Here is a 26,965-nt window from a genome sequence, read left to right as displayed (position 1 = left end):
GAACTCAGGTGTGCCTGACTTTAGAACCAGAGCTCTTAACCACTGTGTGGGGCATATTCTCCCTAGAAGAGAGAAGGCTGCTGGCTGGAAAGTACCTTTACAACAGTGTCCATCTCTCAGTTAGCAGTAGCTCAAGCAGGCAGTGTGCAAGGAAAGCCCCCTTGGATGGGCAAGGAAGAAGGGGAAGTTAAGCCTAATGGTGGCTGAGCCAGGAGTCCTTTCTGTTGCCAGCACTACATGTTATGTGCTATCCTTTTGTTCTCTAGAAATAAGAATGCTGGACAAGTCCCAAGCCTGCAGGTGCAGCTTAAAATGATATCTTTTGTGGATATATTTGCATTTTCAATAAGGAAAGTGATCTTTCAGGTCTAGCTAAGGTGTGCCTTGCGCATTTCCCTATGGAAATTGTGATTGTGTTTCTGTCCCTGATGTACTATCTCCTTCCCTAAAATAAAAGCAAGGATACAGTCTACTGTAGACCTCACATTATATTCCTTTCTAACTACTGCCTCATCACTCTTTCCTAAAGAGTGGCCTATATTCTGTTGTCTCCATATCTTTACCTGCTATTTTCTTTTGAATCCACACAGGCTTACATCAGCACCAGATCCACCAGGACCACACGGATCAGGCCACCCATGACCTCCACACTGTTTAACCCAACTCTCTGGGGTTTGGGGCTCTCTCCTTGTAGCACGATATTTTAAATTCTAGGTTTTATTGTTATTTAGCTATGGTGAGGCCAACAAATCAGGAAATGGCTGTCATTGGAAAAAAATTATATCCTCTTTCCCAAGAGAAAGGAACATGTTACACCACAGGGGGCCACCCAGGGAAGCATCAGGGTCATATGGGGGCAGAGGGAGAAGGGGAAATGTGGGCAGGAGATTTTATTGTGGTTTTCACAGGAAGAAATGGGCAAGGTGGGATAGGCAGGCTTAGAATTGGCTAATTTGAATAATTCCAGTAGGCTCTGAGGCATAGGGTCTGTCCCTGGTCCTCTGGTACCTGGCCCTGGAGTGATTAGTGCAGATAAGCAGTGGCACAGTGTGTGAGAACCAAGTTTAAAAAAAAAAAAAAAAAAGGTGGTTGGGGGTTCTGGATTGGTTGGTGTGCATTTGGAAGATGAACTTCTTTGTGAGAAATTGGTTAATTCTAGGAGGGGCAGTCCCTCCAGAGTCATCAAGGCCCCAGATGTCAAAGCATTAGAATACAGAAAGGAAAAGATATTGCTAATTTATCTTTTTACTTCTACTCTCAACCCCCTTTTGCTAGAAGCCTCCCTCACAAGGATCGATAAATGTTGGAATGCCCCACATCTCAGTCCTCGGACACTCTCTTCTCCCTATCTCTCTTTAGGGGAAGTCATGCATCCTCATGGCTTTAAGAAACACTTATATTTTGATGACTCCCAAATTTATATCTCTACCCCCAAACTCTAGACCACCCATTACCCAACTGCCTACTAAACATCTTCACTTGGATGTCTAAGAGGCATCTCAAACCAAACATATTTCAAACATATTCCAAGCATATTCTAATCTTGATTTCTGCTTCCTAATCTGCTACTCTCTGTCTTCTCCATTTTAATAAATAGCACCTGCATTTGCCCTAGTGACTCAAGCCCTAAACCTATAAATTTTACTAGATTTTTCTATTTTTGTCAAACCTGTGAGAAATTCCCATCAGGTCTTCTTTGAAAGTATAGATGACAAATGGAAAGACATTATATGTTGTCCATGGATTGGAAGACAATATTACTAGTTGGCTATATTTTCTAATAAGCATACAGATACAGTGCAATTCCTATAAAAATTTCAGATGTGTGTGTGTGTATAAGCAGATTTTAAAGTTCACATGGAAATGCAAGAGAGCCAGAAGAGCTCCTCCCCCACCACACACAGACATCTGCAAAATCTTGAAAAAGAGCAAAGTTGGAGGACTCACATTTCCTGATCTCAGAACCTACCACAGAACTACTGTAATCAAGTCTCTGGTTCTGACATAAAATAGACATAGCTCAACGGAATAGACTTGAGAGTCCAGAAATAGACCCATACATCCATAGTTCATTGGATTTTGGTTAGGGGCCAAGACAATCAATGAAGAAAGAATAATCTTTTAAACAAATTGTGCAGGGGCAATTGGATGTCCACATGCAAAATAACGAATCTGGAGCCTTGCCTTATACAAAAATTAACTCAAAATGCATCAAAGACCTAAATATAAGAAGAAAAGTGATAAAATTCTCAGGAGGAAGCACAGATGTAAATCTTTCTTTCTTTTTTTTTTTTTACCTTGGATTAGGCAGTGGTTTCTTATATAAGACACCTATAGCACAAGCAATAAAAGACAAAACAGATAAATTGACATTATCAAAATGAATTATTTTTTAAATTAAATTAAAACATTTGTGCTTCAGAGAACCTATCAAGAAGCTGAAAGATAATTTGCAGACTGGGAAAAAATATTTGTTAACCATGTATTTGATAAACAACTTAGCAGTTTCTCATAAAGTTAAACATAGAGTTACCATTTAACCAAGCAACTCCTACATATATACATACCCAAGAGAACTGAAAACATGTCTACACTAAAACTTATATATAAATAGTCATAGAATTATTCAGAATAGCCAACAAGTGGAAACAACCCAAATGTCCATCAACTGATGAATGGATAAACAAGATGTGGTGGTATAGTCATACAATAGAATATTATTCAGATATAAAAAGGAATGAAGTACTGATATGTGCTACAACATAAGTGAATCTTGAAAATATGCCTGGTGAAAGAAGCTAGACATAAAAGGCCACATATTATATAATTACATTTGTATGAAATATCCACAATAAGCAAATTTATAGAGACAGAAAGTAGGTTAGTGGTTGCCAAGGGCTGGAGGGAAAGAGAAGGGGAATTGGAGAATTTCTTCTAATGGGTATGGGGTTCCTTTTTGGGATGATGAAAATAATCTAAAATTAGTGGTGTAGGTTGCACAATTCTGTGAATATACTAACAACCACTGAATTGTATCACTGAATCATCTATGTTTTATATGTATAAATGTGTATAAATATATAGTAGAGGCCCGATACACAAAATTCATGCAAAAGTAGGCCTTCCTTCCCACGGCTGCCAGCACCGGTTTCCCTCCGGCACCTGGGACCCATGCTTCCCTCACAGCCCGGGCTTCCCTCGAAGCCCTGGCTTCGTCCAGAAGGACGTCCAGTCTAATTAGCATATTACCTTTTTATTATTATAGATATGCAGACACAAACATACAAACACACTTACACATATAATTCTCTATTATATGTCAATTATACTTCAATAAAGATGTTGAAAAATTTTTAATAAATTTAAAGGACAAAGTAAATATATGTATATATACTAAACTTTCAACAAGAACCACTTCTCACCTCCACTGGCCCCACAACTCTAATCCAAACTATCATCACTTCTGCAAAAATATTCATCACTGATCACCCTGCCCAGTCTTCTTCCCAACAATAGTCTATTATCTACACCAAGCATGTCAAACTCATGGCCCACAGGCCGCATGTGGCCCACAAGGAATATTTTTGCAGCCCAGCTAATATAATGGTATGTGAGAAACGTTTTAATAAAAATTTCCTAACTTAATTTTTATAATATCCTGTTATACATAATTATTAATAATGAACTACAACGTTTGCTAATGACTGATTACAATAATCGTATTGCATTCATTTCCCTTATGAGCCCGTGCACCATTTCTCTCCACTAATACTAGCAGCGAATATTTTAGCAGCCGTTTGCCACACCATTAGTCTTGTACTGACTTGTTTGGTGTGCGCAACAGGAAATATTTCGCTTTCAGAGAACAAGGAAAATAGGTTTATTTACGTTACACTTATTAATTTGTGCAGTTATTCAGTGTCTGGTAAGTTAATGTTCAAGAAAAAATATTAATTTTTATTAAAATGTTCTATTATTTTATGTTAATGATTAACTCATTTATTTCAGCCCTTTGTATTCAGCATGTCTCTATTGAAATAAACATATTTTTCTATGAAAATTGAAGCTTTTGTTTTTTTATGGCCCACATAAACTTAAACCTTGTTTATTTGGCCCGGGTTAGCCTTTGAGTTTGACATGTTTGATCTACACCAAAGCTGAGTCCTCTTTTAAAAGTGTAAATGAGATCATGTCATTCTGATGCAAATCCTCCACTGGCCTTCTCCATTGTACTCAGAGCAGCTCTGCTTCTAACCTGATTTACATGTGTGGCTCTAACTTATTTCCCCTGAAGAAATGGTTCCATGGCTAATACAATGTTGACAGCCTCTTGGAGGCCAAACTAGCTGACAGTCATGTATCCTGTCCCTTTTGCCTTCAACCATGAAAAGTCCTTGGATGGGGAAAAAACCTTGAGCAAAGGTAGAAGCGTAAGAGGTGAAACAGGACAAAGGTTGGGAACACAATCAACAGAGCCAGTTCTCTGCTCTCCCTGTCTAAACCTCTTAAGAGGTCATCCAAGTGATGGGCAAACTCATTCACAGCATTCAAAAGAGCTTGACTACTTTACCTGCTCAGTCAGCTGTGAAATATTTATTGAGAATCTAGTTCTGTGCTCCGGAGCACTAAACAGAATGCCTGACACCCAGAGTTCAGCTGGTTTATTTATTTGACAAGCAAGATTTGGTTTTCAAGGGCCTACTCCTGAAACTATGGAAGGCTCTGTGGGAGAGACAAAGAGATAACCACCATTGTGGGTTAAGTCAGGACTGCTTCATATTCAGAAGTCTGTTAGAAAAGGAAGAAGAGCTTCTAATTTGTACTGATAAAGAGGCCCTCGCTTCCTCTTACCCTATCTTCCCTCTCTCCGAGGCCCATAACTTCCCTTCCCAGCTTCACTCTGCCATGGCCCACTTAAAGGTTTGTTTATGAGTCCTGGCCCATGTGGCTCAGTTGGTTAAACATCCAGTGCACCCAGGGGTTGTTTGTTTGATTCTAGGTCAGGGCATGCAACCTAGCTCAGTCCCCTGTGGTGGTGGGCTTGCAGGAGGCAGCCAGTCCCTATTTTCCTCTCACATCGATCTTTCTCTCTCTCTCTTCCTCCTCTCTCCCTAAAATCTATAAAAATGTTTAAAAATATATTTGTTTACAAGTCATTTCCTTGTTTTCAGGAGTGAACAAGTCATCAAGTCATGAGACCAGCAAAACTACAGAAAGCAAAACTTCAGAAGGGCCTGAGACTTTCAATTGTCTGTTTCAGATCCGGTAGAGAACATGTTCCTCCTCCTGCTAATTTTGAGCCTGGGAGTACAGCTTCATCAGACCAGAGGTAAGACGGACAAAGGGAGGGGCCTGAGGAAGAGGAGCAGGTGGTGGCCCCTAGCTGAAGCCAACGATGACAATGTGGTCCTCAGGCCAAAGGCTTTCTTTGAGGGGAAGAGTGTTACAAGCACAGCAAAAGAATGGTGGCTTGTGCATGCCCATGTTCCAGTCTTACAAAAACAGGGACTGAGAATATTGGTTCATCTAGTCCCACTCTCCAATGAAGGTGGTGACAAGAAGACAGAACCTCTCAGACCATTCACCTTAGAACTGATACAAGAGGGCATTGTTTGTTTGTCCTGAAAGGTGAGGTGCTGGCCAGCTGTCCCCTTCTCTTCTGACAGGTAGAGGGAGGAGACAAAGGCCAGGGGGACACCTAAAGGACTCTGTTACTTTAAAGAGTCTCTTGTAGACATTCCGCTGATTATTGAATGTTTATTTCAGTTCCTCTTTTAAATTGTTCATTCAAACGCTAATAGTGGATTACTTGAATTGGAAAATCAGAGTTTTCCTAATGTCTAAATGAATAATGAACCTTAATGTGATGCCTTTGGATATTGAAGAAAGGAGTTCTACCAGCCAGTGTGGATGCTCACAGGTTTTTTCCCATCTAAAGTACTTTTCATGGTTGAAGGCAAAAAGCAGTTTCACAATTCATGGCTCTCCTAGGAAAGGAAGTTCAGACCCTTCGTGTGTGCAGTGAGGATAATGAGTGTGTTATTTTGGGTGAACACCAGGAGGTAAGAGAGGAAGACAGAAGTGGGTGCAGGGGATTAGGCCCTCAATGATAGCAGCCCCAATCCTTGGGAAGTCCTGCAACATTCTGCCTTTGATCGAGAAAGAATGGCTTCTTTGGCACTGATAACCTTTTGAAGAGCTTTCCCCTATCTTCCAGGTGATCCCAAGTTGCTCTTTACCCAGTCACATTCCTCTTCCTCCCTTGGGCTGGACAGCATGGTCTGGTAGGGGCCATCCTTGGAGAACACCCCAATATGCTGCTTTCTCCAGCCTTGTCCTATAGTGCCAGCTAAAGAAACACGTCCTGTTTCCTTCCTAAGGCACCCTCAGAATTTAGAGACATGTGAAAGGCAAAGATGCCTCCTTGCTACCATAGAACTTTAAATTTCCAACCTATATAATAAAAGCCTAATATGCTAAATGTCAAGTTGTCCATTCAAACAATCAAAGCATAACATGCTAATGATATGCTAAGGCCACTTAACCACTTGCTATGACATGCACTGACCACCAGGGGGCAGATGCTCTGACCGGTAGGTGAGCTTGCTGCTAGGGTTCAGCTGATCGGGACTGAGCGAGATGGGCCAAACATGCCCTGGAGTCCTCCTGCGGTCCCTCCCTGGCTGGCCAACCTCCCGCATCCCTTCCCGGCCCCGATCGTGCACTGGTGGGGTCGCTCAGCCTGGCCTGTGCCCTCTCGCAATTCAGGACCCATCAGGGGATGTTGGAGAGCTGGTTTTTGGCCCGATCCCGCAGGCCAGGCTGAGGGACCCTACTGGTACACGAATTCATGCACCAGGCCTCTAGTAAAGTGATAAGAAAACCAAAGGTGAAAAGAAGGTTCTGAAGCTGCTGTTCCCCACCCCCTGACCTTGGGAATTGTGCAACTTCTGCAGGTTTGCAGCTTAGAAACATTGAGACCTTTTTTGTGTGTGTTTTTGTCTTGTTGTTGTTTTAAATTTTCTCTTAAGAAAAGAGTGAGCTTGGATAACAAGTGGTATCATTTTGTATCCCTTACTGAATCTTTCTCCAGTGGTAGTACCTGTCTTTCTAAGATAAGTAGCACAAGGAAATGAAAGTAGGTTCTAACTATTAGGGATACTAATAGGGCATAGGGAAGAGAATGTATATTTATTGAGAACATTAAATGCCAAATAACTGTGCTAGGAAATTTACATATGTTATCTTATTTAATCTTCACAATAACCATTTGGTAGATGAGGAAACTGGGACTCAGAAACATTATTTAATTTACCAAACATTACATAGTAATTAGGTGGCGTGGGCAAGCTTCCTACAAAGCTACTGTTCTTTCTACCTTACTAGGCTACAATGATGGTGAGCAAGTATGGCAGACAATCCCTAACCCACCCACTCTGGATTGGGTTTTTGGAATTAAGTTTGATTATGGGCACATATTAAACATTTACTCTGGACATTCACAAAACCAAAAAATATGTATGCTGAATTATGTTTATGAATTAACCAAGAGGAAGCTATATACATATTGTATCTTGCTTTTTGTACAACCTTGGAATTCTTCTTTGCTTTCCACTATATATTTATGCAGATAATATTAGTTCAATCAAACATTAAATACCTGCCTAAATTAGAATGCTTACTCCTCAGGTTTTTGTTTTTAAGTTTTGACATTTCATGTCTCTCTTAATTAAAGAGTTTCTCATAGAGGCTACCTGAGAAAGAAAGGGAAACACACACACACACACACACACACACACACACACACACACTGAGGACTGATTAGATTACTACTTCTGGAGAACAGATGAGGTCTGGGATGAGGGTGAAAAGGGAAATTTTATTTAGTATGTTTACTAAGTTGTTGTTATTGTTTGCATTTACTTGTATAATAAAATAAATCTACAAGAGGATTAGTTGTATAATCTACACTAATAAAAGAGAAACATGCAAATTGACCGTACCTCCGCTATACCCACCAGCCACGCCCAAAAGCCAATCAGGAGCGAGTATGCAGATTAACCCAACCAAGATGGCCACAGCCACAGAGCTGGAGTGAACAGGAGGCTTGGGTTGCCCCAGCGATGGAGGAAGCCAAGCTTCCCACCCACCCTGGCCGGCCCTGGCCTCCGCTCAAGGCTACAAAGTTTCAATTATAGAAGATAAATAAATCCCAGATACTTGCTTCCAGCTGGCCCTGGCCTCTGCTCAAGGAGGCGCAGAAAGAAAGAAAGAAAAAGAAAGGAAGGAAGGAAGGAAGGAAGGAAGGAAGGAAGGAAGGAAGGAAGGAAGGAAGGAGAGGAGAGGCTGGGAGCTTGGGTAGCCAGGGGGTGATCAGGCCAGGATGGGATGGCAGTTGTGGGTGATCAGGCTGGTGGGGGGCCAGGCCATTGGAGGTAAGCAGACCAGCAGGGGGGCCAGTTGGGGGTGAGCAGGCCATCAGTGGGGGTCAGTTAGAGGTGATCAGGACAGTGGGGGGGGGCAGTTTGGAGTGAGCAGGCCAGTGGGGAGGTAAGGTGGGGGCTAGCAGGCCAGCAGGGGGGGCAGTTGGGGTGAGCAGGCTGGCACGGGGGGGGGCAGTTGGGGGTGATCAGGCTGGCAGGGGGGGCATTTGGGGGCGAGCAGGCCGGCGGCGGGTGGCAGTTGGGGGTGAGCAGGCCGGCAGGCAGAGTGGTTAGGGGCAATCAGGCAGGCAGGCAGGCAGGTGAACGGGTGGAGCCTGCAGTCCCAGATTGTGAGAGGGATGTCCGACTGCCGGTTTAGGCCCGATCCCTGTAAACCGGCAGTCGGACATCCTTTGAGGGGTCCCAGATTGGAGAGGGTGCAGGCCGGGCTGAGGAACAACACCCCCCCCCCCGCCCCCGTGCACGAATTTCATACACTGGGCCACTAGTTAAAGTATAATTATTAAAATATAGGAATCCTTTAAAAGCACGTGAGAGCAGGTGGACAGAGAGCCCTGGCTATCAGGGAGGTCTGATGGATGACCTCACTGCCCTTATTGCCCTGTGCATCCATAGACCTGCACTCTCACTGAAATGGGAAAAAAAATAGATATATGAATTGGATCAATATAATTTTGTATTACCCTATCTGTTTAAATTTCTACTTTGAAATTTTAAAAATAATACTTATAACAGTATTGTTAGTCATTAAAAAAAACACCTAATGCCCATCAACAGGAGAATGCATTCCCACCAGCAAAGTATGAGAGTTCCAGTTGTTCCACATCCTTGTCAATACTTGGTATTGACATTGTCATTTTCTTTTTTTAAGTCAGTCTAAAAGGTGTGTGGAAATATCTCATTTGGTTTTAATTTGCATGTCCCTAATATCTAATGATGATAAGCATAGTTTCACATGCCTATGGCCATTCATATATCTTGTTTGGTGAAGTGTGTATTCAAATTATTTGACCAATTTTAGTTGGATTGTTTATTTTCTTATTCTTAAGGTTTTTTGTTTTCTTTTGTTTTGTTTGAATATGTTTTCATTGATTTCAGAGAGGAAAGGGGGGAGAGGGAGAGAGAGAGAGAGAGAGAGAGAGAGAGAGAGAGAGAGAGAGAGAGAGAGAGAAACATCAATGATGAGAGAATTATTGATCAGCTGCCTCCTGCACATCCCCCACTGGAAATCAAGCCTGAAACCCAGGCATGTGCCCTGATCAGGAATTGAACCATGTCATCCTAGTTCATGGTTGATGTGCAACCACTGACCCACACTGGCTGGGATTCTAGTTTCTTATAGTTTTACTAGAGACCTGGTGCACGGATTCGTGCACCGGTGGGGTCCCTCAGGCTAGCCTGTGGGGATCGGGCTGAAACTGACTCTCCAACATCCTTCAAGGGATCCTGGATTGCGAGAGGGCGCAGGCCAGGCCAAGGGACCCCACCAGTGCATGATCGGGGCTGGGGAGGGACTGTGGGGGAGGGATCCAGGGTGTGTCCGGCCTGTCTCACCCAGTCCCTATTGGCTGGACCCCAGCAGCAAGCTAACCTACCGGTCAGAGCGTCTGTCCCCTGGTGGTCAGTGTGCCTCATAGCGACTGGTCGAATGGTCAAACAGTCAGAGGGACACTTAGCATATTAGCCTTATATATATAGAGAGATTTCAAAACCTAACAATATCTTGTAACTCATCTTGTAATACATTTAAGGAAGATACTTACTTTTATCTTTTGTCATGTCTTGGAAGAAAAAGTAACCTAAATTTTACTCTTTTCATTGATGTTTCTTTCTTTCTTCATCCTCCAAAGATAGATAAAACCAGGAGGGCACATGACCATGGTGATGCTTGATGTCACTCTGGGACAGGGTCTATACCCTGGGTCGCTCTACTTATTCTATCTTCATTCTCCAAAACTACTTCTGTTGACCCCTGAGGCATACAACACAGAAGAATCAGGTTGGGGGATGGATTTCTAAGATGTCTCCATGCAGAGTTCCTATACAGAGAAGTGCCTGAGTCAGCTGCCCAGAGCAGGCTTCTATCTTGAACCAGAAACTAGAGTTCTCTGAAAACTGTGGCTTTTCTAAAGCAGCCCCCCAACTTATAAGCACATTAGGTAGGAAGTAGGAACAAGTCTAAGGTTCTGTTGTCAAATAGAAAAAAAAAGTATAAAATTAGCTTAAAGAGGAAGCTATCTTGGGAGGCAATGCAAATGATTTATTTTGTGTTTACTGGAGATGTGACAGGTGCTGGCTCCCATTGATTCCTGATTGCAAATAAAATGTAAAGTTACCCCAAGAACTTTCAAAAAGACTCCAGCACTATAAGTGTACCCTAATTGTATGCATGTTGAACTGGATTATATAGATTTTTATCTTTTCTAAAATGTAGATTCAGTGCATCAATATATTATTAAAGTATGTGTATATTATATAAAATTTTTCAAAGGCTCCAGCATTAGTCAAGGCAACTGCTTTAATTTGCCTAAAGAACCTGCACGTATGAGTTTTTCATGCCCTGGCCAACTCCTTTACCCTTTAACTTAGTCAAGGGCCCAAATAATGGCGAAAACCTGTTTAGTTTGCTTAATTTTGTAGTCATGGAAATTTTCCAATTTTCTCCTTTGTCTGATAACTTTAGGAGTGCAATGCAAACTGAAGCTTAATTTAATAACCATGAGGCGTATAAAATATAAAACAAATGTATTTTTCTTAGTACAAAGATGAAAAAATTTCTGTTTCATTCATGGATGTAGTATATACATGCCAGTGGATATATAGTCATATCTGTAAAGTTGTTAGGAGTGTAAGTTTTCAAGTCACAGATATATAAATTTGAATTCCAACTTTATGACCTTGTGCAAGTGTATCATTTCTTTAAGCCTCAGTTTCCCCAACTGTAAAATGGGAGTAGTAACTCCTACCTTGTAGGGTTTAGGAAACATCAAATGAGATGATGATGTAAAGGTAGCCCAGTGTCTGGCTCATTGTGTTTAATAAATATTAACTATTACTCTACTTCCCATTAAAATTCCCAATGCAGACCAGAGTTTTAACTCAACTTCTCAAATGTTAATGTGCACATGAATCACTCCATCAATGCTAAGATGCAGATTCTGCTCCTCTAGGTCTGGGGCAGGCATTCTGCATTCCTAACTAGCTCTAAGGTGAAACTGAGGACAACACTTTAAATGGCAGGATGATAAAAGATGTTTGCAAGTGCAGGTGTTTTATTTGTCTAACCAGTGGTTCTCAATGTTCTTTGCACAGTGTTCTTTATTAGGGAAATAAAAAAAAATTGATGCTAGCCTCACAAAAGAATTAGAATTTAATTTTAAAGGATTCTAAGTGGGGCCAGAGCATTAATTAGTATATTTTAAAAGCCTTCCCAAATAACCATTTATTTTTCTAGTTATTCTGAGGTACTCATATACATGATTCATGTTTGCTAATTGCTCTTTTCTCTTGTGAACATTAGCTGAAAAAGATCACCTGTCTGAGAGGTAGCATGCTTTATGCCTACAGCCTGGTACACACACACCCTGTACGAGGCAGAGTGGGGAAGCAAGCAGAAAATATATTTTTTTGTCAAAGGCCCAGACGGTCAAGAGGGGAGTTCTGCTCTGTGCTATGGGGAGTTCCAGAGGAAGTTACAGGCGTTCCTCTCATGAAAAGAAAGCATAGTGTGATAAATACATTTGTTAAATAAATTGCACCCAGAGTCCTCTAATTCTTGTTATATCTCAGACTCAGCAACTAATCTTCCTCACAAGCCCCATTTCTCTTCCCTGTTTTCTATTTTATCATGTGTTATAAAATAAAAGAAGGAAGTGCTATGAGGAAAGTTCAAGTAGTGTAAATTCCTGAACCTGGCTCATTGAAGATGGTTAATGCATTTTTGATAAATGAGTTAGCAGAGGCTTCACACATAGTAAGAACTCAACACATGATAGTTGTAATTATTATCACTGGTGAAAGGTAAGTCACGTTTTTTTTTCAGGGAATGATGTAATTTCATTCATATGAATAAAGATGAGCCTGGATAATAGGTGGTAGGAGGGCCATCAGGTGTACAGGTGGGGAGTGTTTGAGAGGAGAGAACTACCTCAGAACAGTGTGTAGAGAATTCCACTCTTGCCCAGACTGGATGGGGAAGGGACAGAAATGAGCCCAAGCAATGCCCAGATAATGATGGATATTCCCTAGAAAAGCGGGGTGTCCTGAGTCTCTTTGGCTTCCACTCTGCACAGAACTGAAATGTGAAGGCAGACAATGGGAGAACATCTTGTTTTCTGTTTAGCTTTATTCAGAGTGGTGATCCCTAAAGAACTATACACAGCGGAACACGGCAGCAATGTGACCCTGGAGTGTGATTTTTACTCTGAAGATGACCTGGCTGTTGAATATATACAAGCCAGTTTGCAAAAGTTGGGAGACAATACATCCTTGAACAGCGCCACTTTGCTGAAGGAGCAGCTGCCCCTGGGGAAGGCCTTATTCCACTTCCCCCGAGTCCAGCTGAGCGATGCGGGGAAGTACCGCTGCGTGATCGTCTATAGGAGCTCCTGGGACTATAAGTACCTGACTCTAAAAGTCAAAGGTGAGTAGTTTCAGGGCCTGGAATCTGTGGAAACATCTCTCCAACAAGGACCTAAAGCGAGCTCGAGCTAAAGCTGGGAGATTGGTTCTAAGGAGACAGAGCTGTCTCAAAGAAAGGAAAAGTACTGTTCAGTAATAACTTTTTGTATATGCGTACAAGGCTGCTGAGGTGAGGGAAATAGGAGCAGGAGTAGCAGGAGTAAATGGGGCTAGAGGAAGCCAGGCCATGAGTCCTTGAAAGGTGGGGAGGAGTTAAAGATTGGCTGTGCCTAATTCACAGTTGGTTTGAGGAACATTACTTGGTTATTAAGCTACTCTTTGAGAACAGCTTATTCCCCCAGTCCAGAGTTATTTAAACCATGGTTTGCCATCCATTTATGAATTAAAATATTAGTTTAGTGAGTAGTAATCAGGTAGCTGTCCCCCCCCCAATAAAATGAGTGAACAAAATGAATAGAATAAAATACACCAGAGGTTGTATGTTGTGTCTGTTGCCTCACTCTGAGTCAGTCTAAAAGGTTTAAAGAGCACTACTCTAATCCAAGCCTCATTAATTGCTGATGAAGCAGAAATTCACAGAAGTGAAGTGGGTGGCCTGAGGGAGCCCAGGGTAACTCTGTTGGCTGGAGCATTGACCAGATGCATCATAGATGCACCAAAGTTGCAGGTTGGTCCCCGAGTAAGAGCACATGCAGAAGACAACCAGTGAATGCATGAGTGGGTAGAATAATATATTGATCTCTCTCTCTCTCTCTCTCTCTCTCTCTCTCTCTCTCTCTCTCAAATCAATTTTAAAAAATAAAATAAAATGAAAGTTAAAAAAAATAGCTGTCCCCATTCCTCTGTGTTCAGGGTTCTTTCCACCACAGCAGGATCCAAGAACCTAAATCTGGAGAGATCTTCAAGTTCTTATTTGTTCTAGGGAAGGTGATTTGTGGAAAGACATGTAACAACTATAAAAGAATAGATTTGGATCTTCATTGGCTTGTAGTTTTCAGCCTTCATTGACTATTATGAGTGAAACTATGTCAGTTTTTCTCTGTTTCCTCCGATCTCCCATTAGACCTCTACTCTGTCCTCTCAAGGATCTGTGGATTTTGGTCCCTAAAGACTGGTCAGTGACTTTGGCAGCAATGGTGTGACCTTATGATCTGGTACAGAGACGGGCGCACTAAAAGGATTAAACATGAGGGTGAATGTTGCTTTCACCTGTGATGTTGGGCAGGTTATTTCACCTTTTTCATAATCTCATATATTTTCTTATTTGTAAAAAGTTAACAACAGTAGCACCTACCACATAGGATTATTGTAAAAATTAAAAGAAATAATGGACATAAAGAACTGAGCATAGTACCTGGCATATGATATGGTGAATGTCCAGAGATTTGATTCAAACACTCTCAGTTATTACAGGGATGGTGACTTCCTCAGACCTCAGCTATCCATGAATCATCAGGAAAGTCTTTAGCCCAGAGGTAACTGATATATATATATATATATATTTTTTAATTGATTTCACAGAGGAAGGGAGAGATAGAAATATCAATGATGAGAGAGAACCATCGGCTGCCTCCTGCACGCCCCCCACTGGAGACCAAGCCCACAACCCAAGCATGTGCCCTTGATCAGAATCAAACCAGGGACCCTTCACTCCACAGGCCAGTGCTCTATCCACCTAGCCAAACCAGCTAGGACCTGGTTTCTATCTTTATTGCATTTCCTACATCCAGACTTAAACTTGGAGGAACTTCAGAACATTGAAGTTAGTCTGAGTTCAATTAACAGGAAGAGAGAAGACTGTACATTTCATGATCCCCTAATGGCCCCCACGTTTGTAGATCTCTATTTGAATGCTGTAAAGCATCTAGGATTTTGGATCAATTAGGGGCCAAACATCCCACTTTTTCTCTGTGGCTGAGGGCTATTTTCTATTCTTGGGAAGGCACTCTGCTTGCTTCCTCACCTAGACCAGCGATGGCTCAGGTATGGAGCAAATTTATTTCTTAAATATTAATTAATTAAACAATTAACTAATTAATTTCTTAACTTTTTAATAGTCTCCAAACTAGGATATATGGGGATCACTAAGACTTTATCTAAGGAGTGCATAGGCACAGGCAGTTTTAGGAAATGAGTTTCTCAATCTTCGTCTTCCCCATGTACTCTTTCCCCAAACTGAATGCGCCTGAGAATGTGCCTTCCAGGCAAGGCTCTTGGGGTTCCCCTAGAACACTTCCTCTTTTAGTATTGCTTTCTCCCACTTCAGAAAAGCCCACCTGTCACCCATCACGAATACAGTGCATTGCCCCACAGTGCAAAAACCTCCATAACCCGGGGAAGTGGCCTTGTTTTCCACCTTTTTCTTTTGATTCTGCTGATGCCGTCCCGCTCTCGTCAGCCTCCGGCCCGCTCTCTCCTTGAGACCGAGCACCATGCCTGCAATTAAGTTGCAGAGTTCTGATGGAGAGATATTTGAAGCTGATGTTGAAATTAGCAAACAATCTGTGACTATCAAGACCATGTTAGAAGATTTGGGAATGGATGCTGAAGGCGATGGTAACCCAGTTCCTCTACCAAATGTTAATGCAGCAATATTAAAAAAGGTCATTCAGTGATGACCTCCTCCTCCTAAGGACGATGAGAACAAAGAAAAGTGAATAGGTGATATCCCTGTTTGGGACCAAGAATTCCTCAGAATTGACAAGGAACACTATTTGAACTTATTCTGGCTGCTAACTATTTAGACATCAAAGGTTTGCTTGATGTTACATACAAGACTGTTGCCAATATGATCAAGGGGAAAACCCTTGAAGAGATTCGCAAGAACTTTAATCTCAAAAATGACTTTACTGAAGAAGAGGAAGCCCAGGTACGCAAAGAGAACTAGTGGTGTGAAGAGAAGTGAAAAGTGTGCCTGACACTGTAAGGATTGTTCCAAATACTAGTTGCCCTGCTCTGTTTATAATTGTTAATATTAGGCAAACAGAAGACAAATACAGCAGCAAATCAATTCTATTAGCAGAATATTGTCCTCATTGCATGTGTAGTTTGGGTACAGATTCCAAACCTATGGCTGAGTTTTTTCCAGTATGATCAAAAGTATCTTTTTTCTTTGCTTTGAATAAAACTGAATTGTGGGTTCTCTATAAAAAACAACAACAACAAAAACCCTCCATAACCCTAAACAAAAGAGTAATTAGAAATATTGATAACTTATCAAACTGTAATGACTAACAAATCTATTGCAAATGAGGAGATATCGAGTTCTCTGTTTTCAACAAAATTGAAGGAGGCCCTAATAAATGAACACCTGATAATAAAAGATGAAGTAATTGTTGCCATATAAACACAAGGATTTCAAAGAATGAAATGCCTTACTTTTATCCCCACCAACTTATTTTCATGGGCAGGATTCTTTAGTCCTTATAACTATAAAAAATGACAAATAGAAATAGAATTGATGTTGAATCTTATCTCATTTCAACCATAAATCATATGCATCCTCAGATTCATGAACAAATCAGGAAGAAAGCCCTATCCATTCCATTTAAGAGATACATTTCCAATAAAAATTTATTTTTAATTATCAATATTCATATTTTTATGTTTTGATTTTACATGTGCTAATAATAATGGAAATTAGATTTCAATGCAGAAGAAAGCTTTGAACACTTGAAGCCTTACAGTCACAGAAAAAATATTGAATTTCAATAGCCACACGTCATGTTTGGTTTCAAAGAAACATGGAATAATCAATAAAAGACCTTTAAATATGATGCATTAGGATAAAATCCTATAGAAAAGTGGAATGGAAGTGAAGGTTCAAAGATTAAAAAGAAACAAAGTAAAGCTCTGACCATTAGAGAAAAATTTTTGTATGCATTTTTCAATAGATGGCAGTGTCTATAAAAAACTTTCTTCCATATCTAGATGACATTGGGTACATACGTAAGAGTGGAAATAATTGTTTTACTAAAAAATATAAATGTTTCTAAACTTCTAAATGTCATATATTTTTCCAACCTAGAAACACTAAAATCTTTAAGAATCAACTTAATATGTGAGAGGGTGCATACTGCATCACAATTTTTTTTTTTCGGAGAAATGCAAGAAAAAAATAAATTGAAGATCATCACCTAAGAGTATTTTATCCTGATCAGGGATCTCTGAAGGAAGCAAGGGAGAACTAGAGCCCCAGTTAGGGTTTGCTTACATGAAATAGGACTAAAGGAAGGATGAGCTTTTTTCTTAAAATGTCTGACCTATGGTATAAACATTGAAAATATTTTTTTGCACCTTCTTTAATGTCTGGGCAACAGTTCATATTAAATATAGTGAAAAGAGAACTGATTAACTGATTTCAAAAGCAAAGGGGGGGGATAGTAGGTAAGATGGCTGGAGTGTCCAGAAGAGACAGTAACAAGAGGTTGCAGCTTCTGAAAAGCCAGGTTGCAACTGCAAAAACAGTGAAAAATCTGTCCAAGGAAGAGCAGGGACCATGGCTGGGAAAACAAAATACAGTGGCCCTGAGAGGCTGGGACAGCCCAGGAATTGAGCCCGCAGGTTGAGAACCGGCCTATGCAAAGACTCCCCAACAGACACAGAGCAAGTGCTAAGGACAGAAGGACCACACCAACCTGAAGGCCTAGGCAAAGCATGAAGATAAGGATGGAGAGAGCCAACACCTGGAATGAGCTGAGGCTTACGGAAGTACCTCAAATCAACAAAAAGGCCCCAGAGAGACAGAGTGCAACTTTAGCAAGTGGAGGAAGGAGGCGGCATGGCTTCCATTCTTAATTACTAGGGAAATGGTCTTCACCCTAAGAAGGGAAGACTAAGGGCATAGGGAGGAAACAGTCCGAAAGGAGCGACGTGGTAGTGAAAAGATAGCTATGCTTTCAGCCTCCAGGCCCAGAGAAACCACTTGCTAAAAGAACTTACTGATGGGGCTCTGATCTTGGTGTCTTTCCTCCACTGGGGAAACAGAAGGGAATAAGGAAAGCTGGAGTTAAGGAACAATGAATTTTGAAGGGGAGGAAAAGCTTCTGTGAATTATAAACTGTTTAACCTGAGATTCCCCTCCAGACAAATGAGAGAAATCCTAAAAAATTTTTGTCAGTGATTATTAGAAATCTGTTGGGATTGTCTGAGGCTAGGACATGGAAACCTACTTTTTAATTTTAACCGTAGTTACAGTCATTATGATGATAAAACAGATAATACTATGTACAGCTTATCTTTATTTCAGCAATGCTAGAGTTGCCAGTAATTTATAAATAATATAGTTCAAGAAAACAGAAACCACTTAAACCACTGGAGATTTAAATCAGGAAATCTTTTGATGGAATAGACTGAGAAGCCTACCTAGGAAGCTGCTACCACCAGTGGCCTGGAGGGAAAACAGAAAGGCAGGTTGGTGGAGCATAGGGCCCAGAGGCACATGACAGACACTGGAATCCCGGTGGGCCTGTCCAATGGTAGCAGGAGCCAGGGAAGAGATGTAGCTGTAGGCTGGAGAGACCAGTATAGCATAGCGCACGGGGGAGAAATACCCTAACATTTCCCCCTCTCTCACCCTTCAAGCTTCCCATCATGTTCCTATTGGCTGTCAAGAACCTGGAATACACAGCCTGCAGGAATCAGTCTTCCTGCAGTAAAAGCAGAGAAGAAACATTGAGGGATGGACCTGTGGACAAACAGGCCCAGGACCCACACAGCACACACCTTGAGCATAAAGTAGTAAAATATGGGTTGAATAGTAGTAGTTACCTGTATCTATAACAGACTGAACAACTAGTAGTTGTTGAGTCAGGGACAGCAAAGGGTGATTGATGGTCTTGGGTCAACCTGGAGATAATCTCCAAGTGCCAAGGGGTCTGTTACAGCGAACCAGGCTAGGCAGTAGTTCATTTATTTAACAAAATTCATCTTATGAACCTAGCCTGTTGGGCCTAAAGTGTGCCCAGTGCATAAGAGGTAATTAGTCACACTATACTTTGTACTGCTTAGATAATACCTGGAATATAGCTCACATTACATTGGAAAAAAGAAAGTAAATCCAAAAACTGGTATCTAGCACTGGGTTTGACAACTATGTCCTGTGAGAAATGGTTGATAGAAAAAGACCTGTTTATCTACAAATGAAAAGACTATATGGAGTTTCATCAGTTATCTTCAAATACTGAAAGAGTTGCCTTCTCATATGGAAGAGCTAATACTTACTAATTGAGTATTTATTATGTTTTAGACACGTAACTCATTTAATCATTCTAACACTCCTGTTAAGGATAAGTATTATTGTACCAATTTTATAAATGAAAAACCTAAAGGCTCAACAGGTTGTGTAACCAGCCCTTGGCTCAAGCCCAGTCAAACCTTTCAGATTCTGAAGCTTATGTTCCAACTACTGTGCTTACCATGTGTTGTTCTATTAAATCAGACAAGAACCAATGGTTGAAGTCATCATGAGACAAAATTTGACTTGGCATAAGGATGCTTTTTTTCAATGAAAGTTGAACTTTTTATTGTCTAATGATGGCAATAACTACTTATAGAAGTAAGAGCTTCCATTCATAGATTTACTTAATGAAAAGTTAGTTATCTAGCAAGTTACTAATATTAGAAAAGAAATATTATTAAAAATAAAAAGGGACATTTCATAATGATAAAAAAGTCAACTCAACAGGAAGACATGTGTGTACATCAAACACATAGCTTCAAACTATATAAAACAAAAATTGGCAGGTGTAAAAGGAGACATAAGCAAATCCACAATTATATTTGGAGAGACTTTAAATAATCTCTATCATAACTGATAGAACAAACAAAAAAATAGAAGAGTTGAACAACATAACCATCTTGACCTAACTAATATATATGAAACTTATACCCAACAACTGCAGAATATATTTCCAAGAGCATGCATCAAGGTATTTATCTTCCAAAGTTACTAAACATATTTCTAGAGCAGGAAGTTGGGCTAGTTGTATTTTAAGACTACTCCTACCTCTGAAATTCTAAAATGTACTCATCTTTTCCTAAGAATAATATCCTCAATCCAGCTTCCTCATTGTGTGATGCCATTTCAGCCACTTCCCATATACAAGAGGCTGTGGAAACATCTTTAATTTTATAAATGTAGACGTGTTCTTCTGTCCCTTCCCCAAACTTTGCTGATTCTTTTAGTTGAACATCTCTGTCCCTTCCCCAAACTTTGCTGATTCTCTTAGTTTAACATCTCTCCCATCTCTCTCTCTCTCTCTCTCTCTCTCTCTCTCTCTATCTATATATATATATATATATATATATAGATAGATAGATAGATAGATAGATAGATAGATAGATAGATATATAGATATATAGATATATATAGGTATATATAGAGAGATATATATATAGATATAGATATATAGATATATATAGGTATATATAGAGAGATATATAGATATAGATATAGATATAGATATAGATTTAGATATAGATTTAGATTTAGATTTAGATATATATAGATATATATATATTCAGGTGCAAGCCTTGGCCCAGCTCCTGATTCCTCACCCTCCTAGCTCTGAAATCACCTATCAACTTGGCTTGCATGAAGATCAGCTTCTTATCCCAAGCTGCCCTATGGGAGCAGGACAGACCTTCACCCACAACACACTACTCCTATAAATTCATTTATTCTCCTCCATCTCCCCCAAATACCCCAGAGCTTCAGAAATAACCTACAACATAATAGGACAACATGACTATAAAAGAACATCGTACCAAGGAGGGAAAACTGTAGATAAATAACACAAAATGAGTATTCAGAATGCATGACTGATTATTAGTATTTGGCTCCAAGACTGGTTAGTCCAGTGGTTGGCAAACTCATTAGTCAACAGAGCCAAATATCAACAGTACAACTATTGAAATTTCTTTTGAGAGCCAAATTTTTAAAACTTAAACTTCTTCTAATGCCACTTCTTCAAAATAGACTTGCCCAGGCCGTGGTATTTTGTGGGAGAGCCACACTCAAGGGGCCAAAGAGCCGCATGTGGCTCGCGAGCCACAGTTTGCCGACCACGGGGTTAGTCTATCTGGTTCAAGTCCTTCAGTAGGCTGGTTCAGAACCTGATTCTCCTTGTATACTAGTTCTGGGTACTCCGAAATCCCTCTGGAAAACACCCTTCCTCTATATTGCTCCATCCCTAGACATTTTCAGTTACATAGAGAATCATCCTCTGATGATGATTCCAATACAAAATTGAGAATACAGTAGCTGTGAAGGGCATGGGTTCAAGTTCCCTACTCCCCCCACATCCATCCCTGATTCCAGCTGTTTCCTTATTTACAAAATAAGAATATGAATTTTAGCTACCTCACAAGGTCCTTGTGTAGTTTAAATGACATAATGTATATTAAGGGGAAGGAATCAGGAATTAGAGCCACTCTCCCCTGCTCCTCTCCATGTTCTAAACTAGGTGAGCAATATACACAAGAATTAATACCAAATGGAAAATGACCTCCATTTTTAAATAAGTGGATAAGCACATGATGTTCCCCTTTCCCCTCTCCTTATTCTGGGGCTTCTCTGGTAATTAACATGGGAGAACATGACTTAGAATAGAGTCCTTTTGTTTCTTCTTCCTTCAGCTTAACCTAAGACTCCAGGTTTGCAGATCAGACTCTAAGGTCACTCATCACAAAAAGCATTCAACCTCTCTAGCTTCAGTTACCTCCAACAAATATTGGGACTATCAACAATACCATTTTTGTTGTCTTGTAAAACTTAAATAACTCAATGTGTGTAAAATAGCATATCTGGAACAAAGGAAATGTTTTTAAAAAGTAAAGGCATTATTACTTAATATTGATAATGATTATTTTCTTTACTTCATATGGTATTGGGTACAGAGCTCTATGGGAATCAGAAAAGAAAGACTTATTTTTTTTTTCTTCTGTTGCCCAGCTTCCTACAAGAAAATAAACACTCGCATCCTTCAGGTTCCAGGGACAGATGAGGTAGAGCTCACCTGCCAGGCTGAAGGGTACCCCCTGGCAGAAGTCTCCTGGCCAAATATCAGTGTTTCTGCCAACACTAGCCACATGGAGACCTCTGACGGCCTCTACCAGGTCACGAGTATTCTGCGCCTAAAGCCACTCCCTGGCAGAAACTTCACCTGTGAGTTCTGGAACGCTGATGTGAAGGAACTTACTTCAGCCATCATTGACCCTCAAGGTAAGAGCAGCTGCCCTTCCTGACTGTCAGTCAGGGTTCACTCAGAATGAGTAATTTGAGGAGAGTGTAATAAAGGGACTATTTATGAAGTTATGATCAGGATTTAAAGAAACTACTGAGGATAGTGAAGGACCCTGGGGCTTCAACAGTAGGGGAGCCATGACCACTATTGGAGTGGTGACTGAAACCTGGCGAAGGGAGCTGTGGGGAAAGCACCAAGTGACAGAGCTGTGCCCTCCAGTAAGAGGATGCTGCCACTCACAGCAACTGCCAAAGGGTGCAAGTGGGTGAATAAATATCCCACCCTCATGCTCCTCCCACCCTCTGATCTCCTTCTGGTGCATCCCATTATGCTAGATCCAACTGGCAGTCAGAGAACAAGGGAATCCACTGATCCAGTCTATAAAGATCAACCTCTCAGAGCTCAGAACAGAGTATTGAAGTGTAGATAATGGTTCAGAAGAGGAATCAGAAAATATCCAGCACAAAAACTAATCACTCAGCAGGATGAATATCACTTTCCTGGCTTTGCTGCCAGATAAATGGTTTGGGGGTTTTACAGGAAAACTGGCCTCTCACAAAAAATCTTGCAGAGCTTACACTGGCTATGCCGAGTCCCATACTATTAGAACTTCATACACTAGCAAAATTTCAAATGCTTTTTGAAGCCTGACCATTTTTTTATATGCCAAGTAAGGACATTTATTTGACAAATAAGAGCAGCTAACATCTAGTCTCGCAATCATTTCATAAGAGACAGGTCATTTATCACCAAGTGCACAAATCTCCTGGTGGTCCTGTAACAAATTACCACAAACTTTGTGGGCTTAGGACAATACAAATTTATTATTTTACCCTTCTAGGAGTCAGAAGTCTGAAAAAGGCTTCACTAAGCTCAAATCAAATCAAGGAAGAATGCATTTTCTTGTTTATTTCCAGCTTTTAATGGCCACCTGCATTCTTTGGCTCATGGACCCTTCCTCCACTTTCAAAGCCAGCAGCTGCATTACTCAGACCTCTGCTTCTGTCATCACATCTTTTTCTTTAACTCTCTTGCCTCCCTTTTCTACCTTTTAGGGACCCTTGTGACGGAACTCAATAATTCAGGATACTTGACCCATTTCAAGTTCCTTAACATAATCACATCTGTAAAACCCCTTGCAATGTAGGATAACATATTCACAGGTTTCAGGGATTAGAACATGGACATTTTTGAGGGGAGTTATTATTCTACTAGCATACAAATAAAGAATATCATCTCAGAATAAAGACATTCCCTAGTACTGGTTAATTTGACTATAGAAAATTAACTATGTTGTCATTATATGTCACTTCTTGTCCTTTGTCTTAGACAAAACTGAGCCTATGATAAGGGCTTGTGGGCATGCAGTTATTTAGGTGTTGACCCCAGGGAGTAGAAATGAGAGGTTTAGGAGGAAAGAAGGAAAAGCAAAATAAGGATGCATTATCAAAGTTGGGTAACAGGAGCTCAAATATGCAAGGACTCCCTGAGCAGCATACAGATGGCCGCCTAAGATGTTCACTCAGAGGACTTCAGGTGGAAGGACTAATGCATCTGCTTTCATCCCCAGTGGTTGACAGTTGTCCTCAGGAGTATGAACTCCCTTCCACTGTGAGCTGTGCATGCATGTGGTCTGAGTGAGCTCCCCCAGCATCTGTAGCGTCAGAGTCATCCCAGGACAGAAGGCAAATATCCACTTGACAGAATCACTGACCATGAAGTGAATCAAAGCCCAACAAGGATTCTACCCAATCTGTGGCTGAACTCAGGCATCCAGTTGAGAGGAAGTGAGGCAGGGCTACAACAGTCTAACCTTTGTACTGTTCAAGCCCAGTCATGCCCTTCATTAAGTCTACTGTCTCTGAGCCTTCAGGCAGGGAAGCAGCTACAATCTCTGCAAAAGATGTCATATGGAAAAATTGGTGGAACAAACTACTGTTTCTGCTGCTGCAATTGATCCCAATTGATATTTATCATCTATCTCATCCACCATACATTCTAACATTCTAGATTTCCCTCATTCAGCACTTCACATGCAATAGTTTGTTTGCCTAGGAGACTTACGATTTTCAATCCTTAGTTGCCTTACCCTTAGCTGACAGAGGTTGCTACAATTGCCTTTTCATTGTTATTAGTGGGCATGGAAATAACCAGAATCAGAATCGGTGGATCCCTGAGTTCTAGACATAGTCTTCCTTGCCTCCATTATGTAACAGCTTTCAAGTTCTTCATGGTAATTAAGATCAATTACTTCACCAATATAATAATTCTTTTCTTTCCTGCTGGTCCACCAGTGGGTAGAGCTCAAGCAGATGAGATAGTAGCTATACCATTAGATACAAGAGAAATATTTCTTGGTATAACATCCCATAGTAGAAGCATTCGCCACCAGGAAGCTGGATTTTTAATCCAGGAAACCCAAAATTTGTGGAGATGAGAAGCAAAAATTCTACAAGTGGGTCACCAGAAGTAATGGTGAGAAGGACCAGCCTTCAGCATGGGGAGCCCTGGCACAGAAGCAGCACATGCTTGAGATGAGATTGGCAGGGGGAAGTGAGTCCGTACCTTGGGTGGGATGGACAGAATATGAGTTGGGGGCATCAGAATTATCTGCTCTACCTCAAATTAAAGTAACGTTTACCAATCAACAGACCAGACTGAAAGTTTTGAAGTGACTCAATGGACATTAATTTCCTAGTTTTTACTTCTGAGGAAAAAATCACAAAACTCCCTGATACAGTTCTTCGAGGCATCCAGATGCACTGTTATTGCCAAGCCCCCAATTCCCTACCTACCTACACGTCTCTGCAATTCCAACACTAATGTTAGCGGTAAAGAGAGGAGTCATGCTAAGGATATTGATAAAAATAAAGACATTAGAAACATCATTTTTAGGGTCGACTTTGAATGAAAATAGTTAATTAGGCAAGCTGACTTTTCAATAATCTTTATTTCTGTTTTTATCACAGCTAAGACCACCAAACTTGTCACCTTATGAATATCGAGCTATAACTAATTCATACTACAGTTTTAGAAGCTTAAATACTCACAATCCCAGGGGACTTTTTTTTTCCTCGACGGTCCTGTATGTTTACTCGACTGTCCTGTGTTATGTGGCATTTTCTGTTTGGTTAAGTGTAGGCCAGTACTTCAGATGGAATGTGGTTTTCTAGAAGAACACTTATATAAGGATCTCCACAGAGAAAGACAGACCTGGCTAAGATGAATTTGGAAACAACTAGAATCTGTCCTTTGCATCAGTGTTTTTTCTTCGGGTTAGAGAAGTGGAAGGGCAGACTGATCATTTCTCCGGAAGCCTTGAGGCTGTGAGAAGTTAAGAATAAAGTAAGGGGCCCCCACTCTCTCTGGGGAGCCAATACACCTGACTTAAATAGTAAACCGTTGTGGGAGAGACATGTGGGGCCTGCATCAAAGCCTGGGATATCACTCATGAATGCAACCAACAGGGAGATGGAGAAATGTTTGCAATTAGAAATCCTCAACCTAGCTTTACTCATCCTCCTCAGCTTTAAATTCATCCTACTATCCCCTGACATGATCCTCTGCTCCAGTAAGCTCCCCTTCCTCACCATGTACTCTCTGAACTTGCTTGACCCTCTCCCACCTCCATGTCCTCTTTGATCAGGCACTTTATTCCACATAAAATATCATTATTCACCAGTTCCAAGCCCACTCTCTCCCTAGAGCAGCTCAGGTAACCCCAGGATACAAGCAGTCTGCCCTCATCTTGCCTCCTGAGACCAATTGTGCCACTTCTTTGTTTGCCTGTGACTGTGCTTAACTTTTCTCTTCCATTACTATTTTATTTTCCATGTATTTTAATTATTCACAGGAGCCTTCTTTATACCCAGATAAAGCAAAAACAGAGTGCTCTGTTCATAATAAGTGCTCAACCAATGTCAGATTAATGGATTGAAGGCTTAGTCTTAGATGATCCCAGACCCTTCGTCCCAGCCTCCAGACTGTGTGGACAGTCAGTCAGAGCAGTCAAATGATGCCCTGGCTTGTGGTACAAATACCAAACCACAGTCACACATCCTCCCACGGGTTCCTAGCTTCTATTACTCAAAGGCCTTTTAACTTGTCTTATGACTGTCCCCTTTCTACTCATTCTCATAAGTTGAGCTGCTCAGTGCTGATTTCTGTGACCCACCACAGGTTTTTCCAGAAATCAAACAAAGACAGCAATGAAATTCTCGGGGTGGGTGGTGCTCCCATGACTCTAGAATGGATGACTGAGCATCCTAACTTTCCATCAGAAATTAAGGAGCAGTGAGACTATTTTCCCTTCAAAGCAGAGTTTATTTTGCTCAGTCGGTTGTTGCATTTTCATTAGGAAGCATATAGTGAGACTGGAGCCCAGATTCTTATAGGGCTGGCAAGAGAAGCCCTTCTAGGAGGCCTGGCAGTGACTCTGGAAGTAGTCAAGCATGCGGGCTCTGAAGTCAGATGGGTTTGAGTTTCAAATCCTCTCTGCTACCTATGGCTTTGAGAACTCGAGCCACCCTAGAAGTGTCCCTTGTCTTCCTTTTTTGAATGAGGATAAATAATGGTAGCTATCTTACAAGGCTATTGGGACTATTAAATGAAATATACTAATAAAGTCCCTAGCAC

General features: G+C 40.9%; 1 protein-coding gene and 1 pseudogene across 2 annotated transcripts in view; both read left to right on the top strand.

The window, feature by feature from the left end:
* Positions 1-26,965, top strand: part of PDCD1LG2 (programmed cell death 1 ligand 2) — a 56,194-nt gene that overhangs the window by 6,078 nt on the left and 23,151 nt on the right. The window contains exons 2-4 of one of the 2 annotated variants that reach the window (XM_054727575.1): positions 5,261-5,329; positions 12,787-13,086; positions 22,039-22,308. In XM_054727575.1, the coding sequence (XP_054583550.1) occupies positions 5,275-5,329; positions 12,787-13,086; positions 22,039-22,308 (625 nt within the window). In that variant the 5' untranslated portion in view covers positions 5,261-5,274. Of the gene's footprint in view, positions 1-5,171; positions 5,330-12,786; positions 13,087-22,038; positions 22,309-26,965 lie in introns of both variants that reach the window. The other variant, XM_028150592.2, reaches the window with a different exon arrangement.
* On the top strand, positions 15,486-15,990 carry LOC103289152 (S-phase kinase-associated protein 1-like; annotated as a pseudogene).

This window comes from Eptesicus fuscus, chromosome 15 (genome assembly GCF_027574615.1).
Source record: "Eptesicus fuscus isolate TK198812 chromosome 15, DD_ASM_mEF_20220401, whole genome shotgun sequence".
NCBI classification, from domain to species: Eukaryota; Metazoa; Chordata; class Mammalia; order Chiroptera; family Vespertilionidae; genus Eptesicus; species Eptesicus fuscus.
The sequence above is the reverse complement of the archived record's forward strand: the minus strand, read 5'-3'. Positions and strand labels throughout refer to the sequence as shown.